The 15,612-nt window shown below is 42.5% G+C and overlaps 1 protein-coding gene across 5 annotated transcripts in view; it reads left to right on the top strand.

Annotated features, from left to right (window-relative positions):
• Positions 1–11,316, top strand: part of rbm47 (RNA binding motif protein 47) — a 41,419-nt gene extending 30,103 nt beyond the window's left edge. For 4 of the 5 annotated variants that reach the window (XM_072669743.1, XM_072669744.1, XM_072669742.1 and 1 more), the window contains exons 2-6: positions 1,175–1,898; positions 2,350–2,818; positions 4,250–4,456; positions 5,824–6,017; positions 6,546–11,316. In XM_072669743.1, the coding sequence (XP_072525844.1) occupies positions 1,206–1,898; positions 2,350–2,818; positions 4,250–4,456; positions 5,824–6,017; positions 6,546–6,794 (1,812 nt within the window). In that variant the 5' untranslated portion in view covers positions 1,175–1,205 and the 3' untranslated portion in view covers positions 6,795–11,316. The remainder of the gene's footprint in view (positions 1–1,174; positions 1,899–2,349; positions 2,819–4,249; positions 4,457–5,823; positions 6,018–6,545) is intronic. The other variant, XM_072669746.1, reaches the window with a different exon arrangement.
• The last annotated feature ends 4,296 nt before the right edge of the window (positions 11,317–15,612 follow it).

Below are 15,612 nucleotides of genomic sequence, written 5' to 3'. Positions count from 1 at the left end.
GCTAAATCTCAGCTTTAATCAGGCCAAAGGGAAAGAAACCTAAAGCAAATAAAACACACGTTAAACTTCGGTTACTCTCAGCCTGCATTTGAACTCTTTCAGGCCGACGGAAACACAGAATGGTTGCCAGAATGTTAATTACGCTCAAGCAAACGCTCAGCTTTCAATCACACACTGTTTGTACAGTTTAACCTTGGTTTGTGAACACACCACTGCTGCGATTCGGTATCTTTACAACTTTTTTTTTACTCCTGTATCTTTTGCTGGTCCGGATCCTTGTGCCACGTCAGGAGAAATCCAGCCTGGAGGATTTGGGCATTTTGGGGATTTTTTCCATTCTGAAGAATGTAGATCCACAAGGCTAATCTGGCTTTATTAGGCAGCTTTAGGTGGAGAACAGGATTTAAGTGTTGTTTGTGTGTGTGTGTGTGTGTGTGTGTGTGTGTGTGTGTAGGGACCTATGAAGAATAGGAGTTTGTGAGTGTACAGGCCTAAATTATAGGCCTGAATCATGAAGCTGTTGATTAACAAGTGTGAAATCAGCAATTAGTGGAGAAACAGCAATTGTCTGAGACGGTCCTCCTTGAATTAGTGATTATGTTACTGATATTACATTACAAACACTAAGTAGGCTTCATGAGACCTAGTCTCCAATACTGAACTGCCCTCTTCTGGTTAAAATGGAGAACTTCAGCTGGTTAGTCTTTTCCTCCAAGCTGAGGTCGTCTTTAAGGTATTTACACATATTTACTCATTTACTTCATGGCATTCCTCATTACCACACTGTTCGTAAGTCAAGACAAATGCAATAGGTGCAAAGCAGGTTGTACATAAAGACAGTGGTTCCCATCTCTGGGCCTGGAAGTGCTCCAAATCTGACTAATAAGGCACGTCCTGAGATGCCGTTGGTAAATTAGTGCTAAACTCCAAAATGCACAGGAGTAGGGAACCTCATATAGTAAAGATGGTCCCTCTTCTGCTGTGAATGTCTACAGAGCTCAAATGGTTTGTTGTAACAGTTAGATCATTAACTGTAGGGTTAAACACAAGGGTAAGCATCTCCTGTGGACTGTGTCAATAAAAAGGTGTGACCAGTACTCTACTACAGTAAACGACTCGAGTGTGACACAGGGTGTGATAGGATGCTAATCAAATGCTCCCCTTCTCTCACCAGACTCCAACTCTGATTGGAAGCTTGTGTCAGAATGACAGCGGAAGACTCCGCCTCTGCCGTCACCATGAGCAACTCCTGCCCCTCTTCCAATCCTAAGCCAGCACCCAATCACCCAGGCCACCATGGTTCCATCCCGGAGGGCGTGGCCGGAGCCCCCAACGAAGCTGCTTTGCTGGCCTTGATGGAGCGGTCGGGCTACCGCATGGTGCAAGAAAATGGACAGCGCAAATACGGCCCACCCCCCGGCTGGCAGGGCCCCTCCCCTCCGCGAGGATGCGAGATCTTTGTGGGCAAGATCCCCCGCGACGTCTACGAGGACGAGCTGGTGCCTGTGTTTGAGACGGTGGGACGCATTTATGAGATGCGTCTGATGATGGACTTTGACGGGAAGAACCGTGGCTATGCCTTTGTCATGTACACCCAGAAGCACGAGGCCAAGCGCGCTGTCCGAGAGCTGAACAATTATGAAGTGCGCCCGGGACGGTTGCTGGGTGTCTGCTCTAGCGTGGACAACTGCCGTCTGTTCATAGGTGGGATTCCCAAGACCAAGAAGCGGGAGGAGATCCTAGATGAGGTCTCTAAAGTGACGGAAGGCGTGCTGGACGTGATCGTATACGCGAGTGCCGCAGATAAGATGAAGAACCGTGGGTTTGCTTTCGTAGAGTACGAGTCCCACCGTGCAGCTGCAATGGCCAGGAGGAAACTTATGCCTGGACGCATTCAGGTTAGACACCCACATGTAGGCACACTTACTGATTGCGGAGCTCAGTGAGGGGGTCTGTAAGTTCTCAATGATGGCATTGTAGCTCTGCCCTTAACCCCCCTGTGCATTAAACACACATATACACACACCAGGGGGACAATGAGCACACATGACCATAGTGGTAGGCAGCTATAGCTGCCTCACCTTGGGGGTTGGGGGTTAGGTGCTTTGCCCAAGGGCTCATGTCAGTCCTGTCGGTTCAGGGGATCAAACAAGCCACAGGTTGCCCTGCTCTTTTTAAGGTGTTCCCTGCTTTAACACACACACTTTAGCCCAGGCTTGTAACTTGAGCAGGATGGTGTGTTAGAGCATGAAAATTCTGGTACTTTTGATGCTGGTTTTGGGTCCATTAATAACTTTTTACCAGATTGTTTTCATGACTTTAATCTTTGAGGGCTCTTTCCATGTACAGCTCTGGGGTCACCAGATTGCGGTGGACTGGGCTGAACCTGAAATCGATGTTGACGAGGACGTCATGGAAACGGTGAAGATCCTGTACGTGCGCAACCTGATGATTGAGACCAGTGAGGAGACGCTCCGCCAGACCTTCAGTCAGTTCAACCCGGGCTGCGTGGAACGTGTGAAAAAGATCCGCGACTATGCCTTCATTCACTTCACCAGCCGGGACGATGCTGTGGTCGCCATGGACAACCTGAACGGCACTGAGATCGAGGGGTCATGCATCGAGGTGACGCTGGCCAAGCCAGTGGATAAGGAGCAGTACACCCGCTATCAGAAGGCGTCCAAGGGAACCACGGCTTTGCCCAGCGCCGACACCGCACAGCAGAATTATGTGTACCAGTGTGATCCATACACACTCACTTACTATGGCTATCCCTACAACACTCTCATTGGACCCAATCGTGACTACTTCATCAAAGGTTAGACACGCATTCCTCATATTGCCCTCGTTTCTGTCTCAGATTGAGATTTACTGTGGGGGAAACCGATCCAAATATACTACAAATCCAAATGTGGACTAATATGTAAATTTGAAAAAATAAAAAAATAAATCATGTTAACTGCAGAGCCATTTGATGACAATAACTCTGAATGACTTGCAGCCTAGTAACGCTGAGTTTATCTATAATGACTCCTGTATCGAATGGGTTCCAATGTTTGTGCTGTTTCTGAGCTTCCTATGTCCAACAGTATTACTCCATTAATGATCGAACAGCCACAATTGGCAAGAAATCAACCAATGACAGTGTTACCACCACTTATTTCAGTCTTTTGTGTGCAGTCTTTAAAGGGATTTAATAGCTTTGAATATGTTTGTGCTTTGTTAGCACTAGCTATGGCAGGGGGTGGGCAAGGGGGGGGCTGCAGTCCAGCACAGTTTGCTGATTTCCCTGCTCTAACACACCTGCTAAACCTGGCAATTAACAGGTGAGTTGAATCAGGTGTGCTTGAGCAGAAAAAAAAGTGCTGAATGTGCTGAAATCCGGCCCTCCAGGACCGGAATTGCCTACCCCTGAGCTATGGGAACCAACATTAAGAGACAGCATTGAAATCCAGTAACATCATCTAATTATGTAACAAGAATTGACAGTTACATTTCTGGTAAATACGCAGGAACCATAAATAAACAGAGCAGAGCAGAGCCTTACTGGCAGACTTTACATATAAATGCTAACATTGTTAGCAGTGAATCAGAGCTGGTAGGCTCCAGTCACTATCCAATCCAAGCTGGATCATCCAGTTCCCACAAATCTTTTCAAATGTTAGCATTTTTGGTTTTAGAGTGCTTTGGGATTGGAAGCTAAGAAACAGCTAAGATTTTTGATACAGTGTGATAATGAAGCTTGTTCTCTCAAAGGAATGCTAACCCAAATCACAAATCGATCCTTGAGGTCTTTGGTTGGAAGCACTTGTATGAGATCATTTTCGTTCGTTGGGTTGACCAAGGAGAGCTGATTTTCACACCCATGTTCATTCCTTCAGTCTCTTGTGCTATGTGGGCCTCCCATATACCATGCGACCGCTCTTTACTTTAACAGCCATTCAACTGCACCTGCTATCGTTCACTTTGTTACAGAGCCACGAAAGCTAACAGATGCAAACATTTGAGGGACAGTTACCACATGATCTAGATACTGTATTTATTTACATTGTGTATATAAATATAGGCCAAAGATTTTACTATTAGAGATGGTAGGCTGCCACTCTTTCCTTTCCGAAACCAATTGGTGTTGGAAATATGGTTGAAAACAATTCCAGGACACATAATGGCCATTTAAAAAAAAAACATCTGCTGTGTCAGCATCTGTCAGTGTCTGAAAGGCGCCCCCCTTTGTCACTTTTATCTCAAGCAGGTACTGTAAGAGGGCGTGGCCGCGCCGGGGCCGGTAACAGGGGCCCAGGGCCCCGCGGCTCATACCTTGGCGGCTACTCGGCTGGCCGAGGCATTTACAGCCGCTACCATGAAGGAAAGACCAAGCTGCCGGACAAACCATATGAGCTCATGTCCAGTCTGGAGCTGGCAGCTGTTAACCCTGTGGGCATTAAGCCTGGCACAAGTCAGTGTAACACTCGGACTAACACACACACACACACACACCTACTAACACATATACGTAGACCACTCATCTCCACTTTACTCAACTCCAGAGGGTCAGTGGAACGCAAATGCAGCCATTGTTGCGCTTCTCTCGCCACACAGTTCTCAAGTAAGCAAAAAATAAAGTATATACCTTAATTGTTTCCCTAAAATTGGCTTATAGACTAGAAATAGCCATGTTTATTACATTAAATTTCACTTTCAAATTTGTCTTAATTGAAAGAAAGAAATACAAACCTACAAAAAAGCAATTAAATGATTAAATTATTAATCCAAGCATTTGAATTTGCTGCCCCCTACAGGACTGGAGTAGAATGGAGAAATACTAATAACTACTTATTTTATCTAATGTCATCTACTTCCTACCGCCACACACTTCTGATTTTTTCGAATCTCAAAAAATACACCCATTCTGCTCGAGCAACTTCCAGCATTGAAGCGCTTCATGTTGAAAAGTTGTGGAGCTGGTATTGGCAAAGCAGTGGGACTTTCAATCACTTTTCTTTATGTTTCTCTTGAAATCAGCAGACCTGCTTTCTCTGTTTGAGCTGCTTGATCCCTCGGCCACTCTGATCTCTGACCAGTGAGCTTTTCTAACTGCTGACAGGAATATTGTGACGTAAACCGGCTGATCCTAAATCTGAATTAACCCCAGCAATGAAAAGAGTTTTTGTTTGTGGAAACAATGGGCATTCGTATGTGTGTGTGTGTGTGTGCATGTGGTTAGTGGTGTTAATCTTAAGCCAAGTCACTTGCCATAACTGAGATCAGGTTGTGAGTCTGAACCTCCCTTCTTTTTTGTCCTTTTCTCTTTCACGCACAAACGAGTGATATCTTTTTCTCCGTTGCTTCTGCTTAGTGCATCTCTATGGTGGAGTTCCTGGCTTGGATTAGGCTTAAGTTTCTGCTTTACCTCATTTTCTCCGCATTCTCCCATGACCTTCTTTGTACACTGTATATGCACTGCCTGTTAAACGTTTGGGGACATTTTCCCCTTCTTTTGTAACGTATGTAGATTTTATTAGCATTTTGCAGCATTTGCTGGTAACACTGGTACATTTTCTGCACTTTTTGGAAGTGTTCTGTTCAAATAGTTCAAATAAACCCCTGAAAGCTTTGAGTGCCTGCATCAGAACAAAGAACTAGAATGTGTGGCGGCACGATTAATATATGAAACAGATAAATAAAGGACGTTAAAACGTCCCCAGTCTTTTAACAGGCAGTGTAAATAACATTCCTCGGAGGTTTACATATTTACAGTTATATGATATTGCGCTGTTTGGTTAATATTAAAATTCTATTGTGTGTGTTTGTGTGTGTGTGTAGTGGGTCTGCCTGCTCTGGGTACACAGTATCCTGCCGTATTCTCTGCTGCCCCCACTGCTACTAAGATGGTAGAGGAAGGGAAAATGCACCCGGTGGAGCACTTGATCAACCCTCTGGCCCTCCAGCATGACCCCACAGCTGCTTCTGCCACTGCTGCCGTCATCCCTGCAGTGTCCACGCCTCCACCCTTCCAGGTACTACAAAGGAACTATACAGGAGTCATTGATGAAATGAAGGTTAGCATTAAAGCAGTAGTTTTGTAGACAGTTTTACCTCCAATTCAGTTGATTAACTGTTACGGTGAGCTCTAATTGACTTGCTGATGTGGTTTCTGGCACTGTATGACACACAGTTATAGATAATCATGGGCAAAACTACAGTTAACACAGTTATTTAATGGATGAATGGCTGCTGTAACCCAATTATGCTGTAAAGTAATACAAAGACAATGTGTATAATTCTGTCCTTTGGGCAACGTAATCCGTAACGTCATTTGCTCATGGCGACTGGAGAACAGGTACTATAATATGTGCTTGAACCCTTATGGTTGCCACGTGCAATGTAATTTGAACGGCTAAGATCTTAATAATTTCAGATAAAAAAACAACGTACCACGTAGGAGATGTTTTGGAGACTGTGGGAGTTGTTTCATTGTATTTCAAGTTTTAATATTCTGGCCAAAAACATCAATTAAACTGACTCTTTTATTCTCTTTCTCGCAGGGTCGTCCCATCACTCCTGTCTATGCAATGGCTCCTAACGTGCAGCGGATCCCAGCGGCAGCCGCCGGTCTATACAGCGCTGGCTACGTGCCCATTGCCACCCATGCTAACACAGCTGCCCTGGCAGCTCTGCAGAAGAACGCAGCCGTAGCGGCCGCTTATGGAGGTTATGCTGGGTACATGCCTCAAGCCTTCCCTACTGCAGCCGCCTTCCAGATGCCCATTCACGACATCTACCAGACCTACTGAGACTACCCAACAGTGAGCCATGACGTCAGACAGCTGAGCTGCAGCGTCCCAAGAAGTACACATTAAGCCTACTGACCGTCCGTTTAGAATAGGCAGAAGACAAATCTACTGACCCCCTCCCCCCCAACAAAAAAAAATATATCACACTGCACACATCAGAAAGAGACGTGACCAGACCTGCTGGCCTAAATGTTTAAGCCGAAGGGGCTTTGGCTGCGTTCAAGCACTCTACCAGACCTACTGACCTACGTCTGTCAACTGACGCATTGTTCACTCCAGGCATGACTACAGAACGTGCTGACCTAGACTTCCTTAACACTGGACTCGCTTGCCCAGTCATATGTGAGAGCGTCCGGTCTGAATTACTGTATTTTCTTCCCTGTAAAGCAACTCATGACTGACTACCCACCGACCAAATCCTACTGACCCTGACTGTTAGAACCAGTGTGGCCTGCTGATATCCGTGTGCGTGCTACTCATTCATCTCCTTGAAGGGTGCCTACATTCCTTTTGTGATACCTCCTAAAGCGTCTCATCTTAAGTTCCTACAATGTGACCATTGCCCAGCTCTCCATCTCTCTGTCCGAACCTAGCCATTACCCTTCGCTCAAAGCTGCAAGGGTTTCTGTAACCATCTTTTTGGACCGCATTTCTTACGTGCCGAGGACTAGGTCTTAAGCCGGGCGCACACTACACGATTCATAAAATCCGGTTCCACCTAATCGGCTGAAGGGCAGCATTTGTAAGGCATTACGGACACAAACCTACGTAACCATTCATAAAGGCTTATTCTAGCGAAGCATCGGCTTCTTTTGTCAGTTCTGATGTTTTTCACCGCAGAAATGTTATGACAACTGATGCTTGTTAGAATATGAACCATTTATTCTTATAAAAAAGCTAAAGTATTGTTTAGTAAAATACAGCAACAAAGAAACAATTTAAGTCATAAAAAGTATCCCAATGCTAATGACCTGAATTCTGCTTTTTAATTCCCATGTTGTTTTTTTATGTATGTGATTGGCTGAGGCCCATTTGAAGCCATTGTAAAATGCTAAACTCGGCTACCCGTACTACTCCTTAGAATAGTTGCACAGTGTAGTTGAGTATGTCATACTGTCAAAAACTGCATAATCAACAGTAGTAACATTAGCCTTTTAGATACACCACAAAAGGAATCCTCAGACACTAAACATCTCTTGGCTGATTGACGTCTCTTGGGGAAACTTTGGGGATTTTGGCCCAGTTTCATCCAATTTCCATCGCTTTAAATGTCTTTGCCCATTAGCATAGACATTGCAGAAAGTGTAGTGTAGGTTTTTGTCAGCTATGTCAGTCATGAAAGGCGCAAGTGGAGAACTGTTAGATTCCCTAGCCTACTAAGCACACCACGCTACACCAACAGGAGTTGCAGTACTAAATTCGTCTTTCTGCATAACGTCGTTTTGGATAAGAGTGTTAGCCAAATGCTGCAAATGTAAATAAAAGTGTAACTTTCGGATTCTGCCCTTCAGTGAAGTGTTACCTGGAAGTCCTAGCTGATTGCAAAAATGAAGAGCGCCTCACACTTAAATCCCTATCTTTTTTGGTGTAAGGTTGCACACATTAGGTGCCCTCAAAATCCCAGAACCCCAGAAAAACTAGCTGATAATCATGGAATAAATATGGGAGTTTCGAAATTGTACAGTGCTCTGAAATTCTGGTTCTGACATTACAGGAAGCCACTCCACTGTTGATGTGTACACCTCATGACCCTCTATGCTTCAGTGCTTTCCAATGTTGCCCGAATGACTGGTTTGGCTGCATTGCTGGCAATCTCACACTACAGGACTCGACAATGTTTCGAGCTGTACAAATCAAAAAGTCACTCGGGAGCTACGCCACCGCCACACCGCGCTGACAGTGAACATTTGGGCAAAACATTGTGTAGTGTATGCCTGGCAAGCTCAACTAGCTCTCCCAAGATAAGGATGGAAGAAACGCTAGGCCAATTGCAAACAGAAGAATGTAGACTGAGAAAAGCAGGACTATCCAGTAATGTCAGAGAACCTAGAAATGCTAAAACCAGCAGAATTGTACTCATTGACACTTCAACTAACCAGACAATCTGGACCTTCTTGAACCTTCAGGGTCACAGTACCCCCAGCACTCCTCCAGGGTAACTTGTCTAACCTTCAAGAAGAACACTGAAGGAACTTTCTTGTATTTATGAACATAAAACACAGAAAAACAGCACACTTCATTTCTGTCTTTACACCTTTTTGGGTTTGTTTGTTTTTTTTTTTTTTTCAGAAGAAAAGAAGAAAACTGCTTAAAAAAATCTAAAAATGGGCAAAACGAAGAAAACACAAATCACCTTAACTGCTGAGCAGAAACCAGAAAGGCCCCTGAAGAAAGACAGTTTGTGGTGTTCTCTAACATACGAACGAGATTTCTTTAAGATGCCGCCATCTGTTATCCTTTGTTAGGTAGTCTGACTTCTGAAGTCTGAATGATAATAACTTCTGACCTTTTTATCCTTCTCTTGTGTGTGGTGTACTTGTTGTTGACTAATACTTTTAAGTTCACTGTTTAGTTCACTGTTATTTGAAGGTTTTGATGTATGGACTATTTTGATGTTTTTCTTGTACAACTGGAAGAGAGAAAAAAAACAAACAAACAAACAAAAAAAAAGCTCAACACGGGAACACAGATGACAAATAGCCATTGCATTTAAGCACACACATACAAACATGTTAACTCTCAGAAACTGAATGCAATACCTCCATTGACAAAAGTATTTCCCAGTATGTGTTCAGTCCTCTTAGAGGTGTTTTGCGTTGGTAACTGTCTTCAGGATCACTGTACAGGAAAGTCAAACTTTTAGGACCAACACAGCATTTTGTATTTGCGGGGTAGCTCTTCCGTGATCTTGCGTTGTGAATGTAATGACTAGACTGAAGAAATATAGATATAATGTTTTATGTTTTATATATATATTTGTCATTAAGGTGACAGTTAAATGATAATTGCATTACCCAGCCCTGGGCTTTTCCTTAGGTACAGCCTAGCTACCAGCTGACTATGGCCAACCTCTACTTTGTCTGAGTAGTACCTGTGTTTTAGACTACTATAGCTATCCAGTTTTCTGAATCTCTGAATTTACACTATTTATCTTTGAGTCATTTGTGAAACAGCTGTAAAAAAAGAAAAGAAAAAAGTGCCACTCTATTTTTATTGACTGATCAGCAAAACACTTGAAACGCTGTCCACTGGGTAGAAGATTGTTTATACTGTTTATTTACAGTCACGTGTTCAGAGCTTATTTTATGTGTATTTCCGAGTTGAACAAATATACTTTTTCTTCCCTCTTTTTTGTCAGTTGGATTTCCGCCCATGATTTTTTATGTTTTACTTTTTCTGGACTTCTGACACTCCATATGGTACCTCGTGTGTTAGGGTTTTTTTCTGACATTGTAGTAAGGTGCACTTAAACCTTTTGTAGAGCAGGAGCATGTAAACACAGGTAAAATACCTTCGGTGCCTTCAGTTCATTTAGCGTGAACATGCATGTGGTTCAAACTGGCCACTTTTAGTCAATGTATTGGGTTCTTTTATTGAAGCTCTTCCCCCTCTCAAATGAATGGGACCAAACTGGAACCAAGAATTTAATGATTGTCTGTCCTAAAAGCTGCTATGCGTCACCACTGTGCCTCCATAAAGGTTGTCCGTGTTCAAAAACTGGTGACTAGAAGTGATCTAGCTATAACTGACTAGTAACTAGTGGATTTGACTAGTAACTAGCTATAGCAACTAGTAACCAGTGGCTAGCAAAATAGTGACCATACCTATTAACTATGGGATATAACTAGCAACGGGTTCAACTAGTTACCAACAGCTAGCAAACTTGCAATTAGCAGCTGGTGACTGGCAACTAGTTGCAGATTGATTGGCAAACTAGTAGCGAGTGACCAGTTCAGTGGCTGGCAAATGAATAATTACCACCTACCTACTCCAGCTACTACAACTGGATAGTGACGGGCAAGCTAGTAACTGCTTTTAGAGAGTATACTAGTATTTAGCAAGTTGTAACTAGTAGCTAGTCACTGTACCGTATCCCAAAGTCAGTGAGCGTCACTCAGTTCTTGAAAGCTCCAACGTTTGGTCTATGAATGTGCAAGTGTACGCTAGCAACTGTAGACTGTATTTGTAGGCGATGCTCTCTTCTTCTTATTGTTATTTGTTTAACTCAGTAGTGCCTTTTCTATACAGTGGACAATAACATCCATTAATAACTCCATGAGTATTTTATGACCACTGAGTGACCACTTCATGTATTCCAAAGGACTGCACTATGCCACTAATATAACTCCCCTGTGAATTTGAAGAGTAGACAGAGGAGGCTTTGCTCCTTTGTTCCTTTGTTTTTTTCTTTCCATCTCTCCTCCAGTGCTTTTCATAGTCAAGGTGAAGGATTCTGTGTGTTTTTTTGTTATATCATTTTCCTGTAAGTTGTTTTTGTGGTTTTTTTTTTTAATTATTATTATTTGGGGGGGGGGGGGGTGTTTTGGGGTTGGGTGGGTTGGAGGGGGGGGTTCTGCGTCTAAGGTTTTTGTTGTTGTTGCAGTAGATTGTGTTTAGCTTGTTATTCTAATGGAATATGATGTTTTATTGCGTATAACCTGTGTTAAGACTGAGCAACACTTACACTGGGAAAGCTACTTAAGGTCCAGTTTCTTGCATGACAAGCAACGCTTCTGCAAACGTGACAAGGACAGCTAAAACACTCATGACTGCATGCGCACACACTTCGTAGTCACCCCTCGAGTCTGTGTGTTCTCGAACGCACTCTGCTGTTGGTGCGTTGGCCCTTAAGTTGAGCTTCCCTTTCCGTAGGGTTCCATTCGTCTCCTTAGAGTCTTTTATTATGACTGGAACGTCAGAATATATTTAATATATATATACGTTGCATTGTTTTGTGTATGAAGTAAGAAGAAATGCTATAATATATTTGAAGTGAACCATTTTTTTCTTCCTTTATATGCGACTTGTTTAGAGAACTTTGCCAAAGTGTGCAAACTTAAAAAAAAAAAAAAAGAAAAAGAAAAAAGTAAAGAAAAATGTTTTAGTTGTGTTTTTTTCTTTGTTTGTTTTGTTTGTGTCTAGTGTTTGTTTTGCAGTTATACTGGACACAGCTGGCCAGTTCTAACTGAATGCTGACCCAGAAAAGGGCTCAAGCATCCACTGAAAACAATTTTGCTTTCTATCGCGATCATTTCATTAACACTACAAATGTAGTTTTTTTAGGTGACTTTTTTTCTTCTTGCTACTTCAGAACTAAACGAACAAGTTATTGATGGTTGCAGATATTTTTGAGATCTTGCCAAAATATTTCGAACCGTCTCTTTGTAGATCTTTTTTTTTAGAACTGTTTTCTATCATGCGATATTTGTAAGAGGCTTTTTTGGCTTTGTGTAGGCTATTTATAGTGGTTCAGTAGCTGAATAAAGCATTTTAAAAAAGAGGATGATCTCCCGTGTTTTCTTTACGTTACTGCTTTTTTCAGCATCTGCTTTTCACCTCTCTTTCATTTCTCTGTCTGTCTATCAATTATGCTATGTGCCACTGCTACACCTCCTGTATTGTTGCCCATTTTGAAAAACTAGTAACTATAAGCTACCTATTGACTAATTACTGATGAAAGATTAAAAATCCGGGCCAGAAACTTGATGTACAGGAGAAATCAGCCAACAGTAGCTTTGCCAGTTTATTCAGAGAACCTGCTGTCTATTCTTACAACCAACTATAGCAAGTAGGACCTACTGGCTGGCACCTAGTAACCGGTGGCTAGCAAAATAGTGGCCATAACTATTAACTACTGGATTTAACTAGCAACTACACTAGTAAGCACTGGTTAAACTAGTTACCAACAGCTAGAACATGTGTAACTAGCAACTAGTAGCCAATACAGTGGCTAGCAAACCAGTAACTAGCAGCTAATGGCTTTACTTACTGGTTGCAACAACAAATTGAGTGACTTGAGTGACTTAATTTACATACATATCCTTTTTTTTCTTCCTACTTCAGAACTAAACGAGCAAGTTGTTGACGGTTGCAGATGTTTCAAGATAATCTCTCTCAGTCTTTAATTCTAAAGCATTCATTTTATTAATGTACATTTAAGAATAATATATTTATTGACTTTATACAAAGAAAGACATTTAATAAGCGAATGTGGTGTTGAGCAGTGGTTGTGTTTGCACATTACCAAATGGAACGAGGTTTATTATTTGGTGGGAGAGGGTGTGTACGGTACGTTTCTGAGCTATGTCCGCATACATGTCTATTCATTCTCACTGTGCCCGCTTTTAGAACAGAAGGGCACTGGGGCATGCAGTGCGTTCAGCTTCAGGACAACAGGCTGGCCTACATTTGAGACCAGCAAAGTCCCTAAAGACATTTTCACTGGTTTCATCAGCCCCCATTTGGCGCGTAGTTTCGTAGCTCAGCAGATGACTGGCATATGGACCGGCCCCTACAAAGCAATCCAGATCTCCTTTCCTTTCCAATGAACTGACACCACAAACATTCCAACACACCCCACGGTTCCACCCGGGCCTTTCATCTCTGTTTCGACCACAGGAGGGTGCTCATGGCAATGTCTCTTAAGTGTCTTCTAAAAAAACATATCTGTATTATCTGTACTGTGTATTATATACCTGTACAAATTACTGAATGAGTTTACATGCTCGGTAAAACACACTAATCTTATCATTATTATTAATAACTTTCTTACAGAAAGTCATGATTTTACATTACTGTGTTCATTAGAACGTCTCCACAGCTCTCCTCATGGGAGTCCAGTATTATTTAGACCTGGTTTGGTAAATCAGTGCTTAATGATGATAAATCAGGTGAGCTGCTGATGGTATTGGAACGTCAACACTGCCTGAGATCTGGAACCAGGCTTTGTTCCTCAGACTAGCTCACATATCAAATCATCTTTTTTTTCCAAAATGACAAATCATCTGTTCATTTCTACAGATAATAGATACTGGATTAACGGACTAATCTAAAACCTCACATCTTGCCCATGCAGCACTACCTGGCAATGCTTGCCACTGTTTGTGAGCGCGTGAGTCAAAAGTACCCACCGAGGGGGCTATGTAGATGATGTCCACCAGATGGAGCTGTAAGCAAAAATGGCAAAGTTGCAAAGGCTCAGCTAAAGGTGAGGCCAGTACAGTGCTCATCCACACATCCCTGCATGGGGTGGGAGGTGGTGATGGGCAGGCACGCAGGCACGCAGAGGTGGTAAGAGATTTGCATGTTGAGGTGAATGTTTTGGACACCTGTAGCAACGTTTGACTCCTGCAACACGTCTTCATTTTCAGGAGAATATGTAGGTATTAGGGAAAGCTAACAACCTCAAGCAGGGGTGGAAATACTTCAGTGAACGGCATTATTGAGATTTTACATTTCCACCAGTGAGGAGTGCTTTTTGCTCCTCATATTTTTCATTTAGACTTTTAAAAGTTTTACATTTACAGCAGACACTCTTATAAGGTTACCCATGTTACGGAGGAGGGCCAATGTCATGTTAACAGTCTTGTCCAAAGACTCTTATTGGTGTAGTGCTGCACAGTCACTCAGCACTGGAATCGAACCCCAGTCTCCCACATGGTGCAGAAGGTAGGCCGGTAGTGGTGATATCTGTTGCATCACATCAACCACTAAACCACACGTCTATTATGAGTCTTCAATACAATACGTATCCACATATGCACTTTTAGCTGTGGATGAATAATATTACAACAAATAAACATTTCATTTAGTGTGTGTGTGTGTGTGTGTGTGTGTGTGTGTGTGGTTTTTACTAGCTTTTTTAACTGAATTTGTAGTAACAAGCAACTGAACTGGGTTTAATTAACTCGTACTTACTCTTACATACTTTAAATCTAATAATGGTTAATTTAAAGTATTCATTAGTTAAATAAACCTAGTTGAGGAACCCAGAGGAAGCACTTCTCACAGTGTATTAAGGTATCTGTCTAGTATCCACCTATGAACAACACTTCAGTAAGTTATACTTTATCAAAAAGAAGGTGAGGTCAGGATGTTGGATGATCACCCCCCCCCCCACACACACACACACACACACCTTATTCTCAACTCCCAGATGTGTGTGATGAGGTCACAGGTCACCTGAGCTGGCTGATTGGTTGAGAAGCGATCTAAAATGTAATGTTTTTACTGGATCAGTCCGCTGATGCTGTTGCTATAAAGCATATAAGGAATTAAGAACTAATTTTAATTAAAAACAGGAATAAAACAAAACAAAACTGAAAGAATTAATACCGGAATAAACAATAACAGAAAACACAAACGGAGAGAAAATCTGAGAGTGGGGAAACGGAGATGAATTAGTTGGTCTGAGTAAGGAGCAGGAGAAGGCAGCAACGAACGAATGAGCAGCACTCCACAGTGGAACAGTCCACAGCCCTCTTGACTCAGCTAAACCTTCTTGGAGGTTCTTGGCAGTCATGTGGGGGGTTTGCCTCTCTTATCGGCATACAAACAGTTTTTTTGGTATTCCTTCTCTTCTTAAACTCCACGGTTCTTAACCTTCACTGTTTCCATAGAACATTCTGCACTGTAGAATCTGCACACTGAAAAAGCTTGGATATGGCCTCCCCTTGCCTTGTAGACATTGATTACAGTCGTTTTCAGACCTTCAGACAGTTGCTTAGAGGAGTTTGTGTTTGCTGGGTGTTTGTAGAGTCAGAGAATGGATAAAGCTTAGTAATTTGGTTCAGGAACTGATTCTGGCCTGATTTGCTAA

This window comes from Salminus brasiliensis, chromosome 24 (genome assembly GCF_030463535.1).
Source record: "Salminus brasiliensis chromosome 24, fSalBra1.hap2, whole genome shotgun sequence".
Classification (NCBI taxonomy): Eukaryota; Metazoa; Chordata; class Actinopteri; order Characiformes; family Bryconidae; genus Salminus; species Salminus brasiliensis.
The sequence above is the reverse complement of the archived record's forward strand: the minus strand, read 5'-3'. Positions and strand labels throughout refer to the sequence as shown.